At 35.3% G+C, this 27,367-nt stretch overlaps 3 protein-coding genes and 1 pseudogene across 3 annotated transcripts; 1 reads left to right on the plus strand and 3 right to left on the minus strand.

Moving 5' to 3' along the window:
• Window positions 1-59: 59 nt before the first annotated feature.
• Window positions 60-3,771, minus strand: LOC107899906 (pentatricopeptide repeat-containing protein At3g61520, mitochondrial-like; annotated as a pseudogene).
• Window positions 3,772-4,457: 686 nt separating this feature from the next.
• On the plus strand, window positions 4,458-7,287 carry LOC107900256 (uncharacterized). The gene is made up of 2 exons (XM_016825932.2): window positions 4,458-5,084; window positions 5,174-7,287. The coding sequence occupies exons 1-2, from the start codon at window positions 4,871-4,873 to the stop codon at window positions 5,764-5,766; spliced, it is 807 nt and encodes a 268-aa protein (XP_016681421.1). The 5' UTR covers window positions 4,458-4,870; the 3' UTR covers window positions 5,767-7,287.
• On the minus strand, window positions 5,787-7,259 carry LOC121220353 (serine/threonine-protein phosphatase 7 long form homolog). The gene is made up of 5 exons (XM_041100043.1): window positions 7,206-7,259; window positions 6,763-7,093; window positions 6,378-6,699; window positions 6,211-6,292; window positions 5,787-6,113 (listed from the first exon to the last, which is right to left on the minus strand). The coding sequence occupies exons 1-5, from the start codon at window positions 7,257-7,259 to the stop codon at window positions 5,787-5,789; spliced, it is 1,116 nt and encodes a 371-aa protein (XP_040955977.1).
• Window positions 7,288-9,852: 2,565 nt separating the features above from the next.
• LOC121219828 (3-methyl-2-oxobutanoate hydroxymethyltransferase 1, mitochondrial) lies at window positions 9,853-12,342 on the minus strand. Its single transcript, XM_041098310.1, has 5 exons — window positions 11,878-12,342; window positions 11,449-11,655; window positions 11,210-11,356; window positions 10,425-10,478; window positions 9,853-10,332 (listed from the first exon to the last, which is right to left on the minus strand). Exons 1-5 carry the CDS (start codon window positions 12,280-12,282, stop codon window positions 10,072-10,074), a joined length of 1,074 nt encoding a protein of 357 aa, XP_040954244.1. The 5' UTR covers window positions 12,283-12,342; the 3' UTR covers window positions 9,853-10,071.
• Window positions 12,343-27,367: the final 15,025 nt, after the last annotated feature.

The raw sequence follows: 27,367 nt of genomic DNA on the forward strand, positions 1-27,367 counted from the left end.
CCTAGAATTAATGGGTTTTTTTTCTTGGACAAAAATAAACCTGAAACTCATTCGAGTTAGACTCAAATCAAATAATTATTCTCTGTTATTCTCGAGAATTTAAATGGTACATGGCAGAATGCAAAATTTAAAGCTTCAAGGACAACATGCAGTAAACATAATCCTAATCTTTTGCAGCCATTCTATTCACTAAGGGGAGAAACCTTGTATCCTTGTATGAAGCTTGTTAATTTTTCAGATTCACCATAGAAAGCCACCCAGTGAGAATCTCCATGGTTATATAATCAGGCTTGCAAGCATGCTCAATCATGGCGTCCATCAATCTAAAGGCATCTTCCAACAAATTGTTCTCTCTAAGGCCTTTAAACATTGCATTATATGTGTCGGAATTAGGCTTCACCCCTTTTGCTTTCATGTCATCCACCAGAAAGTGCACTATTGATGTCATTGTTGTTGCAGAGAGATTCTATACGAATGTTGTATGTTATGGTGTTTGGAGGAATCTTTGATGTGGAACTCATGTCATTGAAGAGCTTCATTGCTTCCTTAATATTTCCATTTGAGCCGTATGCGTGAATTAGAGCTCCGTATGTGGCGATAGTAGGGACATGACCGTTAATCATCCATTCCATTGCTTCGCGAGCAAGTCCGAAATTCCCATTTTGGCAAAAATAAGCAATCAAATTGTTATATGAGACACTATCAGGCTTCACTCCTGCTTCTTCCATTTCCTTGATGATGTCATACGCTTTATCAACCATGTTTTTCTTGCAGAACCCTCTAACAAGCGAATTGTAGCATACAATGTCAGGGCGGAACCCAGCTTCTTTCAGCTTGGACAAAACATTGCTGGCAGCATCCATCCTTCCAGCTTTGCACAAACCAGATATCAATCTGTGGTAAACGCTAGCATCCGGAGAGCATCCACTTGCCAGCATTTGATCAAACAGATCAACCACTTTAATGATATGGTCGATGTCACAGTAAGCTGTAATTAGGGTAGTGTAAGTAACTGCATTGCCTTTCAACCCGTTTCCCTGCATACCAGAGAAGAAATTGAGTGCACCATTGATCCTCCCATGTCTGCACATACCATCCACCAATATATTATGAGTGATCACATTAGGTGAAACCCCCACTTCATTCATTTGATCAAACAACTCCTTCCCTTTCTCAACGTCACCACATTTACATAATCCATCAATCAAGCAATTATAAGTAAATACATTAGGTGCCAATCCCTTCATGGACCTCATCCGATCCATCAAACGCAACCCTTCTTCTAGCCTCCCTACTTTACAAAGTCCATCGATCACGGTATTATAAATGATAACATCAGCTTCGATTGAAACACCGTCACTCCCGTGCCATTTGCCGTGCTTGTTGTTTAGCACTTCCATTGCGTCATCGACCCTCCGTAACTTACATAGCTGATTGATAAGAATCACAAAAGTTACAACACTGGGCTGAATATCATTCTCCTTCATGTCAGCTACAAGTGTATGCATTCTTTTAACATCTCCATTCCTCCCTTAGCCGGTCAAAAGTACATCAAAAGGAGGAGTTTCGAGAGGCGCTCGCAGTTTCAGCAGTTCATGCAAAACATTCCAAGCTTGATTGGTTTTGCCACTCCTACATAACCTAGAAACCAAATGGGGTAAGCCAAATTGTCTTTGGGAAAACACCATGTTTTCTTCCTCGCTTAAATTTCTCTCCCCTTTCCTGTCTCCCTTCAATAACTCGCTAAAAATAATATAACCAGTGATCTCATCAGGCGGAACCTCGGACAATGGTTAAAGCATTTCTTCGAGCACACTGAGCGCGTACTCAACACGTCCGTTTCTTAACAGCCATCCATAAAAACATTGCGAACGTGCGTGTTTTTAAGAGAAGGGTCGAGTTCGTTAAAAAGAATAACAGATTCATCTACCATTTTGTGTCTCCCGAAACCCCGGATAAGAATCGCGGCGGCATTAACAGTCAGAGGGATTCCCCATTCTTTCGAAGCTTGATACAGTTCGGATAACCTCGACCCAGCATCGAGTTCTCGATTCACTTGCTCGACAGGTGCTTGGAACGGATGAGAGAGGAAATGGGTGTGTTGAGATGGGGTGTTTTGTTGAAGGTGTTTGCAGAAATTAAGGGCCAGATTAGAGGAACCGAGGCCGCGAGTAATTTTGTAGAGAAAACGAGGAGATGGAGAAGGAGAAGAGGAGAGGAGAGATTACAGGGGTTAATTAGAGGACCATTGTTGGTGTGGGTTTTCGCGGAGGAGCTGAACTGCTTCGTTGATTCTTGATTCATCGTCATGCGGTGGTAGTTGGGGTCAGCTTTGGTGCAGAGGTGACGGTTGAGGAGGTAAGATGCCGATAGGGGTTTAAGGAGAAGGAGTTTTGAATGCTTTGAAAGTTGAAACTAGAATTGTAATGTTCATCTTTCCTTCTTTGTTTACGTTCGAAACTTCGAATATTTGACTGAAACTTCGACGTATTTTTTTAATATTATAATATATACGAAGATAGGGTTTTTTACAATAATATTATAAAAAAATAAAAAAATAACCAAAATATGATAAATTTTTTTATTTACCAAAATATTATAATTATTTTTATTATTTACCAAAATATATAAAAAAAAACCTGCAAAAAGCTGTACCGAAATGACAGGAGCCTGATCAGGCCAATGGCATTGGTGGCACCAAAGGTGCCAAAACCATTGGCGGCACCAATTGTGCCAAAGGTATTGGCAGCACCAATGGTGCCATACAGATTGGCGGCACTACTCGTGTTATAAACACGACCTCTGTCCAGCTGAAGGGAGAAAAATCAGAAGGAAAAAAAGAAGAAATAGAGGTGTTGCGGAAAAGAAAAGAAAAAGAGAGAAAGAGAAGAGAAAAAGAAGGTATTTTTTAAAAAATAATTGATTATATTGTTGTTATTGTTTTGTATATTTTGTAATATTTTTGTTTTAGGTTAGTTATTAAGATTAATAAAACTCAAATTGATAGTTTTAATTATTATTATTGTTGTTGTTGTTGTTGTTAGTATTAATATGTTATTAATGTATTAAGATGTAACTTAGTAGTATTATTATTAGTAAAAAACTAGTATTATTATTATTGTTAGTTATTATTTTTATTTACCAATATAAACTAGTTAGTAAAAAACTAGTATAATTATTATAGTTAGTTAGTTATTATTTTTAGTAAAACCCTAATTAATAATTTTAGTGTGTATTATTTTGAGTATAAAATTATTAATATTATTATTGTGTTAGTTATTAGGATTAGTAATTTATTTACCGTTAGAGAATTTTTTTATGACATTTTGTTTTTTTTTACAGATTAAATATTGAAGATGGATGCTAAGTTTCTTGTATGCGTTTATTTCGATGGAGTCATCTTGACAACAAGTGTTGGATGTGTATTTGAATGTTGACAACAAATAGCAATGAGATTTAATAGAAATGTATCGTTCGATGAAATGAAGGGAATGATTAATGCAAAAATTCTTAGACGTTGTGGGAGAAGGATATCAAAAATTTTCTACAAGTTTCCAGTTTCGACAAATCTGGTCAAATTCGTCGAAATGGAACTTGTAAACGACGAAGACGTGGAGACAATGATCGATCTCTACTGTGGGAATGGGAGTGAGAAGAATGCACCGATTCACTTATTTGCTGAGTTAGTCGGTATGAAGCAAAATGAAGATGTTAATGCATTTGATGAAGAAGACAGGGCTGAAGAACCGTGGATGGTGGCTCCAATATCATACGTTGATAGTGAATCAACTATGGGTGGGATCGGTATCGACCTGAATATTACACCCGATGTTGATATGGTTGGTGGTGAAGAAGAAGGTGCTGGCGAAGAAGAAGGTGGTGGCGATCATTGGGATAAAGAGGTCAATAGTGACGGGGATCCTGATGTAGACGATGTATCTGATGATATTGATGATGAAGGCATTAACGCTCCTTCGGTCGGGGAGCAGATGTGGCGTATTTTGATACACAATAATCCTGGGTCACACATTTCGCTAATAGACCCCGACGTAGCATATGTAGCTGAGTTCCCGGAGTACCCTGAAATAGTTCATCCTCGCGGGCTGGCCGTAACATCTGATGATGAGGAGTTATTCATAGGCCAGAGATTCAGCTGTAAAGAAGAGTACGTATATGCCATTAAACGGTACAGCATGAATATATCGGTGGATTATAAAGTCTCTGTGTCTACTCCGACAATATATGTTGGGGAGTGTTGGAAGGCCGCGGAAGGCTGCAATTGGCGGGTACGAGCTGCATTCATTAGAAGTTCTCAGATGTGGGAGATACGAAAATTTGTTGGTCTTCATACATGCACATCAACACGTATGACAGAAGATCATGGAAAACTTGATTCGAAAACTATTTGTACGTGTATCATGTCAATGGTGAAAGACATGCCGACCATTAAAGTTTCGGTACTGATTGCCGAAATGCAAGCACGATTCCAGTATCGAGTCTCATATCGGAAGGCATGGATAGCTAAATAGATGGCGATGGGGCAACTGTATGGGGATTACGATTCGTCGTATAATGAGCTTCAAGGTTGGATAGCTGCTATGCGGGAGTACGTACTGAGGACTGTGATTGAGTTGCAAACAAGGCCATATTACGGCCCGGATGACCAGTTACAGCCGGAAAAAAGGATTTTCCATCGGATGTTCTGGACGTTCGATCCATGTGTGCAAGCATTTCCTACTGCAAGCCACTTGTGTAGGTGGATGGGACCTAGCTGTATGGAAAATATACACATATCCTACTTCTTGCAGTTGCTTAAGACGGTAACAGAAACGTACTCCCGATAGCATTTGCTATCGTAGATAAAGAGAACATGGAGTCTTGGGAATTCTTCCTCACAAATCTGCGGAAGTATGTTATTAGGAACGATAACATTTGCATCATCTCCGATAGAGAGAAGGGTTTAATTGCAGCTATTAGGCGTTCTGGTGTGCCGTGGAGATCCGTTTACTGCATTCGTCACATTGCGTCTAACTTCCATAAAGATTATAAGAATGCAGACTGGAAGAGACAAGTCGTGGCAATGGGTAAATGATAACCTTATCTTTTCAATATAAGTTGTAATGTTTGATGTTATCGACTTACTAGAACTTATTTTTCCTTAATACGTATGCAGCGTACGAGTTACAGCCACATATTTTCCTGCAAAGAATGATCCGACTTGAGAGTGGCATGGAGGGGCAGACAAACACATCTTTCCGACAATGGTTGGGCACAATGGAGCCGTGGCAGTGGGCTCAAAGTTTTGACGAGGGCTTTTGTTATGGCCAAATGACCACAAACTTAGTGGAGGGGATCAACGCTGTCTTGTTGAAAACACGTCATCTTCCGATTACATCGGTATTTTCTGCTACTTTCTATAGGCTGGCTACTTTGATGCCAAGAATGGGTCAGCAGCAAGTCGACCAGATTAAGGCGGGACATGTGTTTGTCGAACATGTCAGGGATGCAATGGTCGTAAACCGTCGGTTGGAGAGGTCAATAAACGTGGAAAAATATTCACGACGACTAGAAACATTTCGAGTTACTGAGACTATCAGTCGTCGACCTGGTATACCAACTAGGTCATACGGAGTTGATCTCCGGAATAGACGGTGCGAGTGCAGGAGGTTCGAAACACTTCATTATCCCTGTGCGCATGTCGTGGCAGTGTGCGGGGGGATTACAGTCGATTGGCCTCCAAGTAAATATGGCTTCCCGCAACCATAATACCATTGTATATACTCTAATTATGGTTGCGGGTCGGTAGCCATAACCATCTGAGGTACTCGACGCAATCTATCGTTCCACAGTGCCACAAATTTTCGGTGCTGAATTCCCCAATCCAATTGAAATATTCCTCTCTTTGTCATGCCGTGAACTTCTCCCAACTGGCACGGCGGATCCGGGATAGGTTGGATGCATCCAAACTGCCGTAGCACCCGGTCTCCGTGATACCACTCGACTACGTTGAAATTGATAATTAGTGCGTTAGTGCACCATATGTGGGAATCAACATATGCAGACGAGGGTACAACATTTGTAATTTCCGGCCTCCGGTATGGCATCCATATAAACTGCATGATTAATAACATTGTAACGAGTTAGAGCCATAACATATGAGTAAGATATAGAAATAGAATAGATGTCATGAATATTAGAATAGCAGGTTACCCCTTCCCGGGCATGCTGTTCAATCATGAGGCGGTATATTGGGACATCATACGACTTCTCGATGCCTGGACGAACAGTCCACCTACAAAAAATAATATAGGGTTTAGGGTTGGTAACATTAGTCAATATATTATGACTACAAATAATGTCAATTTATATTTTATCACCTGAGTGGCAGTGGATACAGATACGGTTGGTGACTAATGGATGCCAAAAACGGCAGCCGATAAAGCGCCCAGGACTGCAGCAGTATGAGGCATTCGCCGATGTCGCGCACATCCGGCTTTGTCGCCCGACAAAGCTCCCGGTACAGCATTGCTAGGACGGCGGAACCCCAGCTATACGACCTAGCAGTGGACAAATCAGCTAGCAGGGGCAAGTACATCAAATGCAGACTGTCGCTGTTTGTATCAGGCATGAGTACTGCCCCTACCATATGTATGATGTACGCTCGAGCAACACACATCAACTCACCTTCAGTGGCGATCGCTGATAATTGTCCAATTTTAGCTTTCAGTCATGTAAATTTTATGCCGGAAAAATATGACTCACCGTCCCCTGGCGAGTCTCCTAGGAGCTGATAACAAAGTGCAGCCGGATCGGTAAATGAAGATACTCCCGTTACGGGACTCCTGTCAATTGGGAGCCCAAGCTGCAATGCAACATCCTCCAAGGTAACCGTGCACTCCCCGCAAGGAAAATAGAAAGTGTGGGTCTCTGGGCGCCACCGCTCCACTAGCGCAGATAATAAATCAAAGCGCAAGTCGGAGGACCGGATCAATGCTACTGACCCAAATCCGGCTAGCTCCAAGTACGGCATCAATCGTGCATCCGAAGCTTTCTTTAAAACACTCACACGGGCCCTTAATAATCGGAACGAGTCCTGATAGTGTTAAATTACAGAAAAATATTACGATAACATAATTTATTTGTATATATTGCGTATATCCTTTTTAAATAAATAGAACCCGTGATTAACAAATAAAAAATCATACCTCGTTATTAGCCGCATCAGATATGTGTTCATCGTTTCTAATCAATCGAGTCATTGCGATGCCTGCAAGTTGAAAAAAAATTTAGTAAAAAATCTTACTTCAGCCATTTATTCGTATTTTTTTCTCCGCATTTTATTCCTTTAAAAATATCATAATTTCTAATTTTATAATTTTAAATTATTTCAGTGCATAATGTTTGAAATTTATTAATTTAGTGTGTTATTTAAATTAATTTGGTATAATAAAATAACCCTAACCCCTGCCCTTTGCTCGTATTATTTTCTCGATTTTTATTACTTTAAATAAAAATATATTATTCTCGTATTTTATTATTTTATATCATTTCAGTACATTTTCTTTGAAATATTTTGTATTAATTATTTCTGAATTTTAAAAAAAGTTAGTAATACACTCTTACTTCCGCCATTTGTTTGTATTTTTTTCTCTGCATTTTATTATTTTAAAAAATCTCATAAACTTAGTCTTTATAATTTTACATTATTTCAGTGCATAATGTTTGAAATTTATTAATTTAGTGTGTTGAAGGGGAATAAAAGAAAATAATAAATAAGGAGGGATTAAAAGCCAATTAGCCACATATTAGCGTCGCCTTTTTATTCCTCTCCATTGGTGCCGCTTTTTTATTCCCCTCCATCACCCTCTTTTTTTTTCCTCTATTATTTTGGTAAATAAAAAAAATATTTATAATATTTTGGTTTTTTTTTATTTTTTTGTAATATTTTGGTAAAAACCCGAAAAAACCATTTTCCCTGCCCTTTGCTCCTATTATTATTTTCCCGATTTTTATTACTTTAAATAAAAATATATTATTTTCGTATTTTATTATTTTATATTATTTCAGTACATTTTATTTCAATTATTTGTATTAATTATTTATGATTTTTTTTAAAAATTTACTAATACACTCTTACTTCGACCATTTGTTCGTATTTTATTATTCGCATTTTATTATTTTAAAAAGTATCGTAATTTTTAATTTTATAATTTTACATTATTTCAATTTATTATGTTTGAAATTTATTACATGTACATTTTTCACATTTTTTTCGCATTTTATTATTTTCGGTGAATATACAATTTCTGTTTTTTCTTTTCGTATTTTATGTTTTCTTAAACATATTTGTTTATCATTTTACTTTTAATGCTATTTTCCTAAAATAACTAATTTCAACTTCCTAAGTAAATTTCATAAAAATAAATCCCTAATCAACATACAATGTACATACCATTAAATTTTTTCATTCTAAATATATTTCATAAAATATATATGCTAAATAAAATAATAAAATACGTATAATGTACATAACATAAATTTTTAACACACAAATATTACAAAAAAATTAAATTTATAAAAAATTACCTTTTTTTTCTTTTTTTTTTCCTTCCTTCCCTCTTCTTCTTCTTCTTTTTTTCTTTCTCCTTTCCTTTTCTTTCATTTTCTTCTCCTTTCCTCTTCTTCTTCTTTCCTTTTCTTTCCTTCTTTTTCTTTCTTTGCTCTCCTTTCTTTCTTTCTTCCCTCTCCTTCTCCCCCCCACCACCGACCCCCCTATTATGGCATTGGTGCCGCCAATGGTTTTGGCACCATTGGTGCCGCCAATGCCATTGGCCTGATCAGGCTCCTGTAATTTTCGGTGCAGCTTTTTGCAGATTTTTTTTTGATATATTTTGGTAAATAATAAAAATAATTATAATATTTTGGTAAATAAAAAAGTTATAATATTTTGGTTATTTTTTAATTTTTTTATAATATTATTGTAAAAAATCCTACGAAGATATCTAAATTTCTTTTCACTTAATGATACATAAATTTGAAAGCGGTAAATTAATTTAGTATTATTTGTAGGTATTTGACTAATATCATTAAAAAATTGTTATGGTGCTTGGCGATAAATAGTATAATGACACAAATAATATAATGACACATAGTAATCTCACAATTTGACATGTGGTAAATTCTTTTTCTTTAGCAATGTTAGTCAGATATCTAAAAAAAATACAAAGTTGACTTACAATTTCTAAATTTCCAAGTTTTAGTACCAATTAGATAAAAAAAAAGTACCAAATAAGTACAAATTGTCAAGTTCAAGTAACTCTCCATATGTTAACCTTTAAAATTTAAACCATTCCACAAGAAAATTTTCACAAGAAAATGAGTTGAATCTAAATCTTAAACTTTAAATTCAGGATTAAATTTTGTAAAAATAGAAAATGATTTTAAATTTTGTTTAAAAAATTTATTCAACTCGATTTGAAATTTAATCAAGACCAATTTTCTCGTATATTGATAATATTAAAAATATTATAAAAAAATCACAGCTCCAAACAAGTTGATTGAATTGGTATCACTCATTAACCAAATCTCAAAAACAATTACCTAAAATTATTCTTTTTAAAAGATAATAAACATTATTATCATGGTATTTTTATTGTTCTAAATTATGTATTTTCTGAAAAAATGTATATGAATGTCATAAATTCACCATTTCACCCAAAGCTACAATTCTCTTTAATATCAATTTTTATAGATATATTAGTCACATAAAAAATTTCATCCATAAGTGTGCCTTAATTTAATGTTGATTAAGCTTTATTAGAAGTTGTAATGATAAGATGATTAGGCCAGGGATTGAACATGTTTTCCTGCATGCTACTTTGAGGCTTTCCAGTAAATTTCGGATAAAAATTACAATCTGATTATAGTTGCATTCAACAGCAATTCACTTCATACAAAAGCCATTTCTCAACCATGAAGTGCCTGTAAAAATATATGATGCCGAAAGGAACTATTTGGTTCTTGATATTTTTTATTAAGGTAAAAAGCTGAAGAAACCTAGCCTTATTTTGGTCACTTTTGAGACGTCTCGGTGTCTGGCCGTTGTGCTGTGTTCATCTTCTCGGCTGCTGCAGTCGCCGCGGATGCTGCCTTGTTCAGACCCAATTTCTCCAACTCATTAAAGAAACCATTCACATCATCAGGATTCATTTTGTATGGGGTGTGGGAAGGACCAGGGAATGAACCGTTGTTTACTTCTTCCTTGTATTCTGAAAGAGCTTTTTTTATGACATCTCCAACACAAGCATACTGCTTACAGAACTTTGGAGTAACCTGCAGGAGGTAAAACCACCACTTTTTGAGAATTTTTTTCATGTAAAACTAAGGTATCTGCAAAAAGTAGAAGGGGGTAATCGTGTGCTTACCTTTGCATGATGTGGGTGTTGAAGCATTCCTAGTAGATCATGGTAAACTAGAACCTGTATCGACAGTACGAGTAAATAGACCACCCAATTTCCTTTGTTGTGAAGTAAAAAACATCAAATGGTAGGGAATACGATTGTACAACTCCATAATACAAAAATATAACTTTCTAGTCTCTTGAAAACACGTGTTTATACAGAGCAATACGGTTGAAAAAGGCAACAAAGAGTGAAGATGAAGATGCATTACAAGATTCTCCCATTAAAGAGTAGTACAACCATTTGAACAAAAACTTTGTACAGATAGAATGCATAGGAAGAAACACAGTTAAGCTTTTTCCGAAGTCAAATCTCAGCTAATGATTCGTTTATAGGAATAAACTTGAGGTCCTTAGAACCGTACGAGCTGCTGTGCTATAGCATCAAAGTTAAGCCTTTCTAATGATAGAATCAGCCAAATGAGTTGGTTATATGTCACCAGCCCTAAGCAGAGATGCTGATGCCAGGAACATGTTCGCTTATGTTAACATAATATAAAGAAGAAACCCACCTACGAAATCAGACAACAGCTATACAGTCTCTAGTTCTGGTTTTCTAAAGAAATTCATACAGAATGCGCAACTCACTGTACATTCCAGGGTTGATTGAGCTGCAATTCACCTCCTTTATCTTATTCAATTTGACTGATGGTTGTTGGTTTGTAAACTAAAACTTTTAAGGTACACAATTAAGGCAATGTGAGGACCTAGATTTCAAAGAGGCAGAGAGATTAATAGTCCGAAATTAACCTGTCCACTGCAAAAAGGACCAGCTCCGATGCCGATTGTGGGAATTCGAAGAGCAGATGTGGCTGCAGCAGCCACAGGTGCCGGCACACATTCCAAAACAACCGAGAAGCATCCAGCTTCCTGCAAAGCCATTGCAGTCTCTACAACCTGCATAAACCAACCCAAACCAACATGCTAAGAAGACAAACATAAGCATATATTCAAAGATAAAACAAAATAAAAAAGACTAGGAAAGGGACCTTGATGGCACTAGAAACATTCTTGCCTTGTGGTCTGAATCCCCCAAGTACACTAATTGCCTGAGGAGTAAGTCCGACATGCCCTATAACCGCAATTCCGGCTTCAACAATGGCTTTTGCGGCGGTGATTCTTGAAGGGGACCCTCCTTCCAGTTTGATAGCATCCATCCCACCTTCCCTTAAGACCTTAACCGCCGTATCAACTGCCTGTTCATAATCCAAACTGCAATAACATCAAGCATCACTAAGTGGCAACTATCTTACACTTCTCAGCAAAAGCCAATTTCCAATATACCATTTAGTAACACAATTTGTCCTAAAAATGTAAGTCTAAGAAAGGAAAATTCATTCAAAGAAAGCAACTTCCATCAATTCCCAGTAATAAAATGAGGGCAAAAGGGAAAATTTTGTTGTTCATGGGGGGCTTACCTGACTGGTGCTTGTCTCGTAGGTCCCAAAAGGCAAATCACCAACAAGAAGCGGTCGCTTGGCGCCGCGAGCTACAGCGCGACAATGAACGAGCATTTCTTCGAGTGATATAGGGAGAGTTGTGTCGTGGCCGTGAACGACCATGGAAGCAGAGTCTCCAACGAGGCAGATGTCGATGCCGGCGATGTCGAGGTGGACCGCCGATGGATAGTCATAGGCTGTGACAACGGTGATGGGCTCGCCCTTTTTGTATTTTTGCTTCAACTGATTAAGGGTCACTCTCCGGTCGGCGGTTTGTGGTGTTGGGCCACCGTAGACGGTGTTCTCCGGGACGTGGCTCATGCAGCGACTTAGGCAGACTCTGGCCAGTGGAGAAATCTTGGACGGCTTGGTTAAAAATGCCATTCTCGAGGTTCTAAGAGAGAGACGAAAAGAATATGTAAAATTGGAACAAAGTAAAATATGTTATTTATTTATATAAATAATATTTGGCGAGTAAATAACAGTGCATAGTACCAGAAAAGGTCAATTTCTGAAATTATTTATGAGAACGGGCTCCAAAAAATAATAATTGGAATGGACACTAAAACGCTGATGTGGACATACTTTTAGGGGAAAACATAAAAAAGTGCGTTGATGAAGATGCGTTTTTTCTTGTGTTAGGCAAAAGCGCGCTAACAGGGATGCACTTTAATAAAAAGTGCTAACGGAGACGCATTTTTTCCCGTATTTTCCCCCAACGGTCGTTTGAAAATTTAACTGTTGAGCCCAATAGTCAGGAAAAAAAATTATAAAAACCCACCACCCATGTTTTGCACATCAAATTTCTTCCAAATTATAATTCTTCCAAATTTCTCTCTAAATTTCTCAAAAAATCTCAAAAAAGCTCTTTAAAATTTTTAATTATTGTCTAAATTAGTATTATTTTTATAATTTCTAAGAAATTTGATCGTGTTAGCAATGACCCAACAATTAACTCGTCTCGATGATAAACATATCTCTGTCGACCAAATGTAAATGGTAAGGGTTAATTTTATTTTTTTAAATATTATTTAATATTTTTATTTCATTTTTGTAATTTAATTAATATTTTTTATAATTTTTTTATAACAGTCGGTAGATTGAGTGTTACAATGTTTTATTCGTAAGATATCTGGTCTTCCATCACCATTAATTGAAAATTACTTAAGGAAAGCGAGTTTTTGACATGTGGCCGATATAGGCCCGGGGTGCAGGTTGAACCCGAAACTCATCTCCACGTTTATGGAGAGGTGGAGACCTGAGAAGCATACATTCCATCTTCCATGTGGGGAGTGTACCATCACTTTAGAGGACGTGTAGTTATAGTTGGGGTTACCGATAGATGAGTCCGTACTCACCAGGTCCGTTCAATCTGCTAATTGGGGAGCCATATGTTACGATCTTTTGGGTACGATTTCAGATATTATTTACAGAGGTAGAATCGATATGGGTTGGTTGTGAGACACATTCTTGGTGCCGGGGGATGATTCGACTGAAGTACAAAGAGTACAATATGCTTGGGCATACATCCTTCAGAACATTGGAGGTTATTTGATGCCAGACAAGTCACAAAACCTCGTACATCTGGGGTGGCTACTGAAACTCATCAATTTTAGAGTAACTGGCGAACTCAATTGAGGGTCTACCATGTTGTCGACATTGTACCAGGAGATCTTTCGGGTGACGCAACTAAATAAAATCAAAATCAGAGGTTGCCTCTCACTGCTACAATCATGGGCTTGGTTTCGCTTTCCATTTTTACATCACCTAGTGGACCACCCGTATACATTCCTACTCTTAACAAGGTAAAATTTATATTAGATTTTACAATTATTAAATAGATTTAAAATAAAATTTTATGCTAAAATTTTATTTAAATAGGTAGAACCATTTGCTGAGTTACAGAAGAATACCTACCGCTCTTGAAAATATACGACTTCTATTAGACCAACAATCGGAAGCGCATGTAAGTATTTATTTCATTTTGAACTATATATACATAACATAGTCGATTTCGTATTTAGTATTTAGTATTATGTATATAACTAATATTTTTATCATGTTCATATAGTTTCAATGGATAGCATACGAGGATCTGACAATTAGAGCAGTAATTTCGGATGAATTACTACAAAATCCGAATATCTGGCACGTTAGGGTCCTGTTGGTCATACGCTACCGTTAAGATGCACCAGACGGATAAAGTATTGCGGCAATTCGAATTCTGACAACCGATTCTCATGGCACCTAAGGTGCTCGATAATAAGCACAAAATCGACTTACGGTGACTGAATACGCATTGGTCGGTCTTCCACTATGAATATATCGAAATATGGAAAAATCAATAAGATAATATACCTACTCACGAACCGATTGTCATTCCAGAGTTAGCGTGCGATCTGGATTACATGCCATGGTTTAAGATCAATGACAAGCCATATTTGCTATCAGAAGAGAAGAGGCAAATCCATGCTGAAAGGGAACAACGAAGCCCTTTAAATCCAAGGACAATGGATGGTGAGGCGGGCCTATTGTAATACCCCCTACCCGCTACCCGTATTAGTCGCCGAAATAGGGTATGAGGCATTACCAAATTTTACCGAATTAATTTTTCGTTATTACAAATTAAATATTATTCATTTATCGAAACATGTCATGACGTCCCTTAGATGGGCCTCCGAAGCCCAAAACATACATCGGGACCAAACCGGGATTAAATCAAAACCATAAGAAATTTTTCATAAAATCCCAAAGTTTTTTTTTTGAACTCAATATAACCCCTTTATAAATATCTAATCTTCCCTACAATTTTAAACCGAGACCAATCCAACACAACCAATCAATTTCAACATATTTTCAAGATAGATTTAACGTATTCATAAGATAACCTCATCACATACCAAAACCAAAATTTGTTACCCATACCAATGACTAACCATATATTCATTTCACATTAACATTTACTTTACTAGCTTATACATGCCATTGATTTTCAAAATAAAGTTTCTTTATATACCGAGATCTTGAAGTTGATAGTGTGATATGTCTCTGACCGAATCCAACCTCCGAGCTCTTAACACTACAAAACAGGGGAAAAAGAAACAGGGTAAGCACTTTGCGCTTAGTAAGTTCATGTAACAAGAATTATACTTACCTAATATTTTTAATACAATGCAATAAACATTCATACACCCATTCAATACATTATTCCCCTATCATGCATAAACTCAACATTCAAATTAGTCCAATAATTTCCATGTATCAATAATATATACCATGATTGATGAGCTCATCAATACCATGATTTCTATTTCCTTTTTATTTTTCCATATTTATCCCATTGAATTTCTCGGAATTTCGATGGATTTTCAAGGGTACACTTCAGTGTACAAATCCAGGTCCGTCAATTCATATTCATGTGCGCACATTTTCATTTCAGAGAGCACACTCCCGCGAACCTCATCCTTGCAGCGGGATTACCAGTCCAGGCTAAATCCCCTGTAATATAAACTCATAGAGTATTGTCCGGATTACCAGTCCAGGCTAAATCCCCTGCAATGACAATTACTCTAATGAGCTTGGATTTGAATTACCAGTCCAGGCTAAATTCAGACCCTAATTCGGATTACCCGTTCGGGCTAAATCCATTTTCCACATATCCTTCCGGAGGGCTATATCAGAATAGGATCACCTGCCCGGGCTAGATCCTTTTTACCGTCAATTCCTTTTCAGTGATCCATCGAATTTTCCTTCCATTCAACCGGGATTTCTTCCCTTTTTTATCAAATATATTAATGTTTCATCAATTTTCATATAATGAACATTCAAATCATATTCACATCAATAACAAACATTTCAGGCATTTAAGAATATAATTCAAGTTACACGAACTTACCTCGATACTTGCTCGTAAACAAAAATCTACTAATCCCAAACTTTTTCTTTTCCTCGATCTAGCTTCGTATTTGAATTTTCTTGATCTAAATAAATAAGTTTAATCATTAATCTACTACATTTCATGTTCATATGTAACATTCTCTATAATTCCATTATTATTTATAGTGCATTCAAAGCTGTCTCACTGAGTCATAGTCACTAAATTATTTATATCTTGAGCTACAGAACTCCAAATTAAGATCCGCTAATTTTCCCAGAAACTAGACTTTAATTCCAAACTTTTTCAAAATTAAGTCCTACAAATCAATTTCTATTGAAATTACCTAATAAAATCATCTCATAAACAAATTAAAGCTCCAATTTCATGTTATTTCATCATAAACTTTCAGCACATATTCATAGAAACTTTCAATTTCATTTATAAAATCAAAAACTAATGAATTTAGTAATACGACCTAGTTGTAAAAGTCTTAGAAACACAAAAATTACAATAAAAAGGTAAGGATTAACTCACTTGGTGCAAAAATTATGAAAAACCAGTTTGAATAAACCCTTAGGACGTTTTTGGTTAATGAGAATGCAAAAAAATAAAAAGAATTCTAGATATTTTAATTTGGTCCCATTTTTATGTTAGTAAAATTTATTATTTTCCCATTGTACCCTTATTTCACCAATTCTTCTGATTTTTCTCAGCTTATGCCGCCCAAAATATCTCCTTTTGGGTTTATTTACAATTTATGCCCGTCCTCATTTAACAATTGAGCTATTTAATTCTTCTAGTAACTTTTACACCTTTTTCAATTTAGTTCTTTTCACTTAATTGACTACCCAAACATTAAAATTTTCTACCGAAATTTTAATACCATATTACTAACACTTCATAAATATTTATAAAAATATTTTTGACTCAGTTTTACGAGATCGAGGTCTCGATACCTTGTTTTTACCCAATTTCTTCAATAATTTCTTTTTCTAACTAACCACTAAATCGGTAAAATTCTTCTACCTATATTTTCATACGATTTTCTTATCATATCAATATTCATGCAAAAATATTAAAATAAATTTATCTTCAAATCGAATTTGTGGCTACGAAACCACTGTTCCGATAACCTTGAATTTAGGCCATTACACCTATCAACAGTACCCATGCAATCACCGGCCCCAACGGAGTAAGCAACGATGCCCACACCACATCCCCTTTAAATTATGTCAAGTGTGTATCTTAACCCTTATGTGTATCCTAACCCTTATATGTATCCTTTTTCCACACCTATGCAATGTTAGAATGTATAGCCCGGTGCATCTCATTTCTTGATGACTCCAAGTCAACCGATGATATATAGGCCATCATCACAGGAGGGACTGCACGAGGCACTGTCGAGGAGCTCAACTCATTTCCAAACCCCACCGCCTTATAGGATTCAAGCCAGTTACATTTATCGTCGTGGGTGATGCAAACACATCCACAATCTTTGTTCTATTAAGATAGGTCATCTTCCCAACACCCACAACTAGAAGCTGATTCTGAACAACCACAACCTCGGCTAAAAGCTGAACCAAGAAAGAATTCAGCACGTAACCGTCGACCACCCCTATGTGGCACTGATTCCAACTGGCACATACATTGATTTATTTTTTAATATTTTGTACAAATTATTTTTATATTATTTTATTTAATAAAATAAAAGTTCTTTTGAAAATTATTTTTATATTGTTTCATTTAATAAATTAGAAATTATTTCGATGTGGATATGTTGGCATTGTATGACCTAGGTTTCTACACTACCCACATAACTTTTGTTGGTTTATTTTTTCCCGAATACCCATATTATCACGTATTCTAGTCGAGCATAATCGACCTTTTGGTTTGGGACGCAATTCTCTATCCAGTAACAATTTAAACGGAGCAAACGATACAAACGACCACTTATGTTTATCTGGGACTGGTGGGAATACGTGTCTCTACACGTTGTACATGTATTCTAATTTGTACACTCCGTCGACATAGCTCATGGGATTCAAATGGAGATTCTGACAAGCTGCAATTACATGAGCGCATGGATAACGAAGTGCGTCAAACCTCCCACAGTCGCAAGTCCTATTTCTGAGGTGTACACGATATTGTCTGTCGGGAATACCTTAGTTTGGTATGTCGAACTCCGTCACACGAAACCATAGGTTGTCGCAATCGTGACACACTGTGTGCATAGAGTTGGCCCGCGCCTTGGCCTTATTAATTTCTTGCAGTACCTTCCAGCACCATACATGGCCTCCCTGTATTTGACTTTTATAACTCGCTGCTCGTTTTGGAAACAATGCCACCAAATGGAAGTATGTCTCACGCACCACCGAGGTTATCAGTAAATGACACGTTCCTTTTAAAACATAATTGATGCATTCAGCCAGGTTTGAGGTCATTTGACCATATCGTAGGCCGTCGTCGTATGATTGTGTCCATTGATCGAAAGGTATGTTACAGAGGTAGTTTGCATCTTGATCGTTAATTGACCATAAAATCTCTAACATCTCATGAAAACAGTCTTTATTGATCTCATACCCTGTCAATATAAGTGGATAGCAATAATTACATACCACTCTTCCATTTAGAACAAATTGAATATTACAAACCAAATAATATTGGTGGCGATTAAGTCCCATGTTGGTCACTTATCATCGTTCAGCAGTAGACCGATATTGCCCGTAGTAGTTAGATGCAACGTGCCTTAGAGGCTTCTCCACAATATCGGTATTGTCCGTGACCGATAATATGTGTGATCTCAGAGGCTTCTCTATCATTCAATTACGGCTAGTATTCTAATGCCCTAATTCGAAATAACATAGATATCAATTTGGGGGCAGACATGCTTTTTCAACCTAGAAAGAAAGAAATCTCAGTCGTCACTTAACTCTTCCGGTGTGATTGCAAACGTAATTGGAAGGATCCTCCCATCACCATCCTATGCCACAACTAGCAATAGTCGATGGGTATATCTACCATACATAAAGGTACTGTCAATTTGTACCAATGGCTTGCAATATTGATGTAACACCCCTAACCCACATCCGTCGTCGGAATAAGGTTTCGGAGCATTACCAAAGCTTATCGATCAAATAGACTTAAATTACAAACATTTCTTATCATATTATAATCATATCAAAAATAAATTAAACTCATACATATAGTCTCTTAATTAAGCCCTCGATGCTCAAAATAAACGTTAGAAATACATCGGGACTAATTTAGAAACTCAGAGAATTTTTTGAAAATATTAAAAAATTTCAAAGCTGCAGGGTTCACACGCCCATGTGAACAGGCCGTGTGTCTCACACGGTCCAGTCACATGCTCATGTGTCTGGCCGTGTGGACTCAAAATGTGCCTTTAACAACAAGTTTATCATTCCTTGCAAGCTTGAACAATAAACAACTCAAAAATGATTTGTTTAACCAATTCAAAACACAATCAAACACATCCAAAATATGTCAAAACAATCATTCTAGGTGCCTAACCAATATACCCTCATAGGTACCACAATTATATCATCAAAACATATCAATAAAACATCATTCAAATCCAATTTGTAAACATGCCAAATTCAATCTATTTTACCTATTTCATGTTCATTTAAACATTAACTAAAACTTGTCATAATATGACCTCAAACATAAACACATATTTATATGTATATAGCCGTCCAATATTAACTTATAATCTTATTTACAATCAATCCACAAAATGATTAATATTTAGACACCCTAGGTACATGCCGACACAAAAGGAAAAATATCACCACGTTTGAGTTCTGGATCGTTATTAGATGCTGAATCGATGATCAAAATTTAGTACTTAACCTGTGCACGGAAAATAAAACCGTACATTGAGTAAAACTCAGTGGTATTTCTATAATCAGAATATTTAAAGACTAGATAATATAATATGCACATTTTAATAATAAGCACAATTGAATATTAAAAACCACATTTATTCATACAATGACATTAGTCATTCAATAGTCAATTCATAAATACATCATTCATACCATACTCAATTCTCATAATTTGCTATATAATAGCTTTTCACAATATGATACACATATCATTTAAATAACAATATTGTTCATTCCATATCTAATTCATGAATACAAAATTCATGTGTCTCAATCCATATTTCAATTCACTGTCCCATTTTCATTTCACATACAATATCATTTAATATCAATCATAATGTCATTTCATTTAATTACCCCTATTAACACGACTCGGACTCGGACGGATACACGGATCCAACCAAAACACACCAGTTTGGCACCTATTGCCTCATCGGATAATTTAAAGTAATAAATTGACACCCAATGTCTCATCGACTAAACCGAAGTAAATTGGCACCCAATGCCTCATCGAATTAATCCGAAGTAGTAAATTGAAACCCAGTGTCTCATCGACTTGAAGTCGAAGAAATCCCTAAACTCTTCTAATCCTATGACATGCCATTTATATCCGACTCAACTAAATACAGTTAATAGGGTTTAATTTCACAATTTAAAAACAATCAATATCTAATATCAAATTTTCATATAATCACATATACATATGAATTCAATTCAATTCAATATCAAATGCCAAATACTCACCTCAACCACTTACCATAAACATTAAATCAAAATACAACAATTAATAATTAGATTTGGATTATAGAAATACAAACCAGAAATTCTGAGCTATTCCCCGTCGATTTTATCTTTTCCCTTTTTAGTCGAGGATTCTGGTACGACGTTAGCTACGGAATTAAAACAATTAAACTTCATCAATACAAAAAAATTTAATCTCATATTTAATATTTAGATTTTTACTCAATATTTGCCTAAATTTCAATTTAGTCCCCAAACCGAGACTAACTTTATTTCTTCACAATTAATCTTATATTTTCATACAAATTCTACTTTAAACTAAATTTAACTCCCTAATCTCACTTAAATTCCTAAATTTTGAATTTTTCATAATTTAGTCCCTATTACTCAAAATTTACAATTTATTCTACAACTCAATCCTTTTTCATTTCTAACTTAAAAATCTATTAATTTAATCCCTAATACTAACATTATTCAACATAAAAATCACTTAAAAACTTAATAATTTCTAAAATTTTGACATGGGTCGGGTAGTATTTAATACCGGGATTCCAAAAACATAAAAATTATAAGAAAAATGGACTAAATTGACTAACTAATTGAACTTTGAACCTTAGAAGTCCCTAAGCCCTTGCATTTCTTCTTTCTTTTTTTCTTTTCTTTCTTTCCTTTCAGTTTCGTTTCGTTTTGTTTCTTTCTTTCTCTTTTTATTTCATTTACTGATTATATTTACTTTATTATTATATTATCTATATTTACTTAATTCTTAAGGTTTTATATTATAATATATATTTTTTAACTTAAATTTTATAATAATATTAAACCTTATGCCGCCTCATTTAAAGTTAATGGAAAATTTGCTTCTTTAGTCCTTTTAATTATTCTTTAATCTATAATTCAACTTTTACCCTTTATGCAATTTAGTCCTTATACCTAATTACTCTTAATTCATGCAAATTAACTTAACCAAAATCTAATTAACTACATAACTAGCTCCGTGAATATTTTTAATAAATATTTATAAGTCTGATTTACGGTAACAGAGTCTCAAAAATGTACTTTTCGGCACCCATGACTATCAGGTCGTTACAACTGAAATGCGTCTCGGCATTACTTAAAGCACCAGAACAGACGCTTGAATGCTTGGCATCCATGGAGCAAGCAACCGTTATAGTACGTAGGAACTGTTTTATGGTCTGTTACACAACCTGGGACGTACCTCTCCAGCACCTGACACCACTACCACACCTCATTGTATGAAGCATCCCACCCACTGTACATCTTCCCCAACGCCTTCTGCTTAACTATCCAGGCCTTGCGGTAAGAAGGCATGTACTTGAATTGGCGACGAATATTGGCAATTAAGACCGACATATCAATCTTAGGATCTACTTTCACCATCGATAGCATAAAGGTTGTTATCATTTCTGAATCCAGCTTGGGATGATCTTGTGAAACACTTATCAACCCATGAGTACGTTAAATAATGCAACATTAAATAATAAAAGTAATATTCAAAAACTCTAAACACCCAATGATACTGTACCAGAGGCCAACACATGTATGCAGACCGGTGAACGTCCTTATCTCTCACAACCCTAATGGGTGTCGAAACCATAAAATATAAATTCCTACGACAAATATAACAGTAAATTGAAATATAGAGCAGTAGGGTCGAATCCACAGGGACTGGTTATCTAATTTCTTATTTTCTTGTGACTAGATCCGCTATCGCGGTTACAGTAGTGCCTACGACCTATGCGTAGTAGCGCTGAAAAAAATAAAATAAAAAAAATGGGGGGTTTAAATTGATTAAGATACTAAACTAAGGAAATATGAAGTGTAATAAAATAAAAACAGATTTGAAAATGCAAAAATAAATTTAAGAAAATAAAATATATTGGTAAATAAAATATTTTTAAGTTTAGCCTTAGCCTCAGTGTACTTCAATCTTGAATCGATCCTTAAAATAGATTATTCCTTCCAATCGATAAGCTGGTTATAGCAATTGAGGATCCCCAAACCGCTAACTTTTTCTTTCGTAGTCGATCTCGATATCACTTGCAAATCGACCATTGTCAAATTTCCAACCACGTGGCACGTACCCGTAATTTAAGGCTTCAACAGCCTTGCAATATTAAAAAGACCAACTCGAATTAACGGCCTCAACCGTGTTGGTTGTTTATATCCGATCACTATCTCCCTTGACGGAATCCAACTAGATTTTTCCAATTGAACACACCAATTTGTTCCTGAGATTTTGAATACAGCACCATCGACTCAACTTTCCAACTGTACGTCAAACGATTCCAACCCAACGCGCGCTTTTTTAATTGAAATCGAATCAAATTTGAGGGACGAATTTGTACTTTCCCATATACCGGAGAGATAACAGATACCAAATTGCAAAGTATTTAGTGTGGTTTCATATCTCACGATTACTTTGTCAAGGCGATAACCGAGCTAAGGCTAAAAAAGGTTTAGTTAATCATGGAAAGAATCGTGCTTGAAAATAAATGGTTTAAATAGAATTGTGAAAAGTAGAAACGGGAAAGGCCTTGGAAGGCAATTAAACCAAAAGGTTGAAATCAAAAGAAAAAAATAAGAATGAAACAACAGAATTAAATGCTAAGACGCAGGAGAGGAAAAAAAGAGAGAATTTATTAAATGCCAAAGGTAAAGTGTATGTTCAATTGGCTGTAGCCACTGGGTATTTATACACACTTCTGGTGCTAAAATTTAGCTAGATTTTTCCTAAATATTATCACTAAATAATTCTAAATATTATCACTAAATAATACAAAATTTAAAAATCAAATTTAAACTAGAGATTAAATTTAAACTAAAGTTTAAGTTTAAACTAATTACAGAGTTGTAACAATATAAAAAATTCTTCAATCTTTATCCAGCCACTTTAAGAAAAATCTTCAACCGTTCAATCTTTATCCAATCATCTTTGAGTCTTCATTCTTTCAATCAAGCCCTCTTCTTTGCTTTTTGTTCCAATTTATCTCCTTTTTGTAACAGTTTAAATTCAGCATATCAACTTCATTCCCAATAAGAAAAATCCAAATTTAATAGCATTTTATTCGATAATTAACCAAAAATAAATATATTAAAAATACAAATTTATCTTGTTATCAAACCTGTCCTATTCTTAATCGAAGCCATGATTTTTCATAACATGTACCGTCTTGCACTGCACACTTGGCCTCGAACTTCTCGGATTTGGATTTAACCACGTGGTAGTTAACCCTATTCTGTGTGGCCACGCCTCTTGTGTGGTAGATCTAGAATCTCCAACGCATCATCTGCCGATACATTATGCGTGTGGGCTGGAGGCGAGTACGCCATGAATTGCAGATCTTCTTCTCATTCATCTGAAACCCCTTCACCTTATTTAGGTTTGGTTGGAATAAGCTCCAATTTAGAAAATAATGCAACTTCTGCACCATCGGCACCGGGCTCCCGGGGTGGATCCGTATCAGAGTCATCACCCGACCCACCAACATCTACAATGTAGGAGGTCCCCTCGTCGGTGGGCGTCGTAGGGAGTACATCATCCCTTCTCTTGTACGTTTCAGAACGTCCCCAATCAGATGTGGATTGCCAATCACTGGAAGTTGATGCCATTCCCTTGTAAGTATTTTCAGTAATGAACATCAACCCACCGAGGTGCATGTCCCATCCACTAACGGAGTGTCGTGCAGAGGTCATGTATTTTGTCCTGCAACAAAAAAATGGACGGTTTCGTGTTCTGCCTCCCACTAATTGAGAGTTGTAACAACCCGTTTTTTAGTGGTGTCAGAAACAGTAGTTTCGGGGCCACCAAATCTAACGAGTAAGTTCGTAAATATTATTATTTAATATTTACGAGACAAATGTGTTTTTTAAAAAGGTTTTTGATTTGATAATTTATATTATATAAGTGATTTATTAAGTTCAAGTGATTTTATAAAATGAGGTATCAGGACCTTGTTTTTATAAACTAAGCCGTAAACATTTTTATAAATATTTACGGAGTGTCATTAAGGTGGTATTAAAGTTTTGTTCAAAAATTTTAACGTTTCGATAGTTAATTAATTAAAAAGGACCAAATTAAAAAAATGCATTCTCGGGACTCTATTCCCGTAAATTGGACAAAAAATATTTACGAAACTAGTTGTATAGTTAATTAGGTTTCGGTTAAGCGAATTTACTTGAATTAAAAGTAAATTAGGTATAAGGACTAAATTGCATATATGGTGAAAGTTAAATTATAGATTAAAGAAAAATTTAAGGGACTAAATAAGCAATTATGCCATTGGCATTGAATGAGGCGGCATAAGGATGAATATATTTATAAAATTTAAAGTTAAAATATATATTATAATATTATATCTTAATTATTAAGTATATTATATTATATTATATTATATTATATTATATTATATTATAATGATAAAATAAAGAATAAATAAAAAGAAAGAAAGAAACGAAACAAAAAGAAAAGAAAGAAAGAAAAGAAATAAAGGAGAAAACCACGATCTTAGGGGCTTCAATTGTTCAAAGTTTAATTGGTTAGTCAATTTAATCTCTTTTTCTTGTAATTTTCATGCTTTTAGAGTCCCGATATTAAATACTACCCGACCATGTCAAAATTTTAAAAATTATTGAGTTTTTAGATGTTGTTTATGTTGAATAATTTGAGTATTAGGGATTAAATTGATAGATTTTCAAGTTAGAAATGAAAAAGGAATAAATTGTATAACAAATTGTAAATTTTGAGTAATAGAGACTAAATTATGAAAATTTTAAAATTTAGGGATTTAAGTGAAATTAGAGAGTTAAATCTAGTTTAAAGTGGAAATTGAATGAAAATATAGAATTGATTGTGAAGAAATAAAATTAGTCTCGATTTAGGGACTAAATTGGAATTTAGACAAATGTTGAGTAAAAATTGAAATATGCAATATGAAATTGAATTGTATTGTATTGTATTGATAAATTTTAATTGTTTTAATTTAGTAGCTAACGTCGTACTAGTGTCACGGGGCTAGACCTTTCGTCTCGCAATCCGTGCGGCATTAGGGGATCCGTTCGTCCAAATTCGCCCAAGTCAGTCTTAACTCAATTGAGGATTCATTTAGAACCCCTCCAAGGCACCAATTTGAAGAGCGGAAGCGATTTATGCCAAAAGAAGAACAACAGAAAGAACGCTCGAAAAGTGTTTGAGTAAATGCTCTCTATTTCTCTTATTCACAAAGAATATGAAACAATGAATGGAGTGAATACAACTGAGGGGGAGACTCTCTATTTATACTTGAACTCCCCCAAAACCGACGGTCAAGATACATTTACATCGACGGATGAGATTTAACCATATCCCTTAATTTTAGGGATTTATAAGATAAGCCTTATCTAATCTAATCTAATCTAATCTTTACAAGATATGATTCCCTCTATCTTCTAAGATTAGTTACCATATTAGCCTAAATTGCCATCTCTTCATTATCGGGCCAACTAGGCTTCAATCTGACAGGCTTGTCCAATAGCTCTTTGAATCGGGCCAGTTCTCGTAGGCCAAATGATCCCCATCTAAGCAATAGACCTCCATTGGATGCATTTGGTGCGATGGTCACAGGCTTTGAACTGCGGCCCGTGACACTAGAATCCTCGACTAAAAAGGGGAAATATAAAGTCGACGAGGAATAGCTCGAAATTTTTGGTTTGTATTTCTATAATCCGAATTTAGTTGTTAATTGTTATAATTCAATTTAATGTATATGGTAAATGTTGAGGTGAGAATTATTGTGTTTTGCAATTGAAATGGATTGATTTAGTATGTGATGAATTTATTGAATTTATATTGATTGAATTGGTATATATATTATTTGGATTGAAATGAATATTGGTTGTATTTGAAAAGTGAATTGAAACCCTATTAACTGTATCGGGCTGAGTTGGATATAGATGGCATGCCATAGGATTGGAAGAGTTTAGGGATTTCTTCGACTTCGAGTCGATGAGTCATTGGGTGTCAATTTACTACTTCAGATTAATTCGATGAGGCACTGGGTGCCAATTTACTTCAATTTTGTCGATGAGACACTGGGTGCCAAATTATTACTTCGAATTATCTGATGAGGCACTAGGTGCCAAACTGGTGTGTTTTGGTTGGATCCGTGTATCCGTCCGAGTCTGAGTCCGAGTCATGTTAATAGGGGTAATTAAATGAAATGAAACTATGATCGATGTTGGATGATATTATATGTGAAATGAAAATGGGACTGTGAATTGAAATATGGATTGAGACACATGAATTGTGTAATCATGAGTTGGACATAGAATGAACATTATTGTTGTTTAAGTGAAATGTGTATCATATTGTGAGAAGCTATTTTATGGCAAATAATGAGAATTGAGTATGGCATGAATGATATAATTATGAATTGAATATTGAATGGTTAATGCTATGGTATAAATAAATATGAATTTTAAATATTCAATTGTGCTTAATATTTAATTATGCCTATTATATTATTTTGTCTTTAAATATTTGGATTATAGAAATACCACTGAGTTTTACTCAGAGTATGGTTTTGTTTTTCGTGCGCAAGTTAGGTACTTAAATTTGATCGCCGATTCAACATCCAACAACGATCTCGAACTCAAATGTGGTGATGTTTATCCTTTGTGTCAACATGTACCTAGGGTGTCTAAATAATAGTTATTTTGTGGTTTGATTGTAAATGAGGTTATAAGTTTAATTTTGGTTGGTTTTATACATTAAATATGTGTTTATTTTTAAAGCCATATTATGGCATGGTAAATTGAACTAAATCTAGATAGGTGCATATGAATTTAATTCTATGTTTAAGTGCTCATAAACTAGGGAAATTGATTTAAATTTGGTATGTTTATAATTTGGATTAAAATGATGCTTTGATGACTTATTTTGATG

Source organism: Gossypium hirsutum, chromosome D08, assembly GCF_007990345.1.
Source record: "Gossypium hirsutum isolate 1008001.06 chromosome D08, Gossypium_hirsutum_v2.1, whole genome shotgun sequence".
Taxonomy (NCBI): Eukaryota; Viridiplantae; Streptophyta; class Magnoliopsida; order Malvales; family Malvaceae; genus Gossypium; species Gossypium hirsutum.

What these genes read in the sequence shown, in the direction of transcription:
- LOC107900256 (XM_016825932.2), top strand. Translation starts at nt 4,871, where the DNA reads ATGGAGTCTTGGGAATTCTTCCTCACAAATCTGCGGAAGTATGTTATT. An exon ending in GAGACAAGTCGTGGCAATGG is followed by an intron (nt 5,085 to 5,173) that starts GTAAATGATAAC and finishes ATACGTATGCAG; the next exon opens with CGTACGAGTTACAGCCACAT.
- LOC121220353 (XM_041100043.1), bottom strand. Translation starts at nt 7,259, where the DNA reads ATGACTCGATTGATTAGAAACGATGAACACATATCTGATGCGGCTAAT. An exon ending in CTGATGCGGCTAATAACGAG is followed by an intron (nt 7,094 to 7,205) that starts GTATGATTTTTT and finishes TAACACTATCAG; the next exon opens with GACTCGTTCCGATTATTAAG. An exon ending in AACAGCATGCCCGGGAAGGG is followed by an intron (nt 6,114 to 6,210) that starts GTAACCTGCTAT and finishes TTAATCATGCAG; the next exon opens with TTTATATGGATGCCATACCG.
- LOC121219828 (XM_041098310.1), bottom strand. Translation starts at nt 12,282, where the DNA reads ATGGCATTTTTAACCAAGCCGTCCAAGATTTCTCCACTGGCCAGAGTC. An exon ending in ATGTTTCTAGTGCCATCAAG is followed by an intron (nt 11,357 to 11,448) that starts GTCCCTTTCCTA and finishes TGGTTTATGCAG; the next exon opens with GTTGTAGAGACTGCAATGGC. An exon ending in AACACCCACATCATGCAAAG is followed by an intron (nt 10,333 to 10,424) that starts GTAAGCACACGA and finishes TACCTCCTGCAG; the next exon opens with GTTACTCCAAAGTTCTGTAA.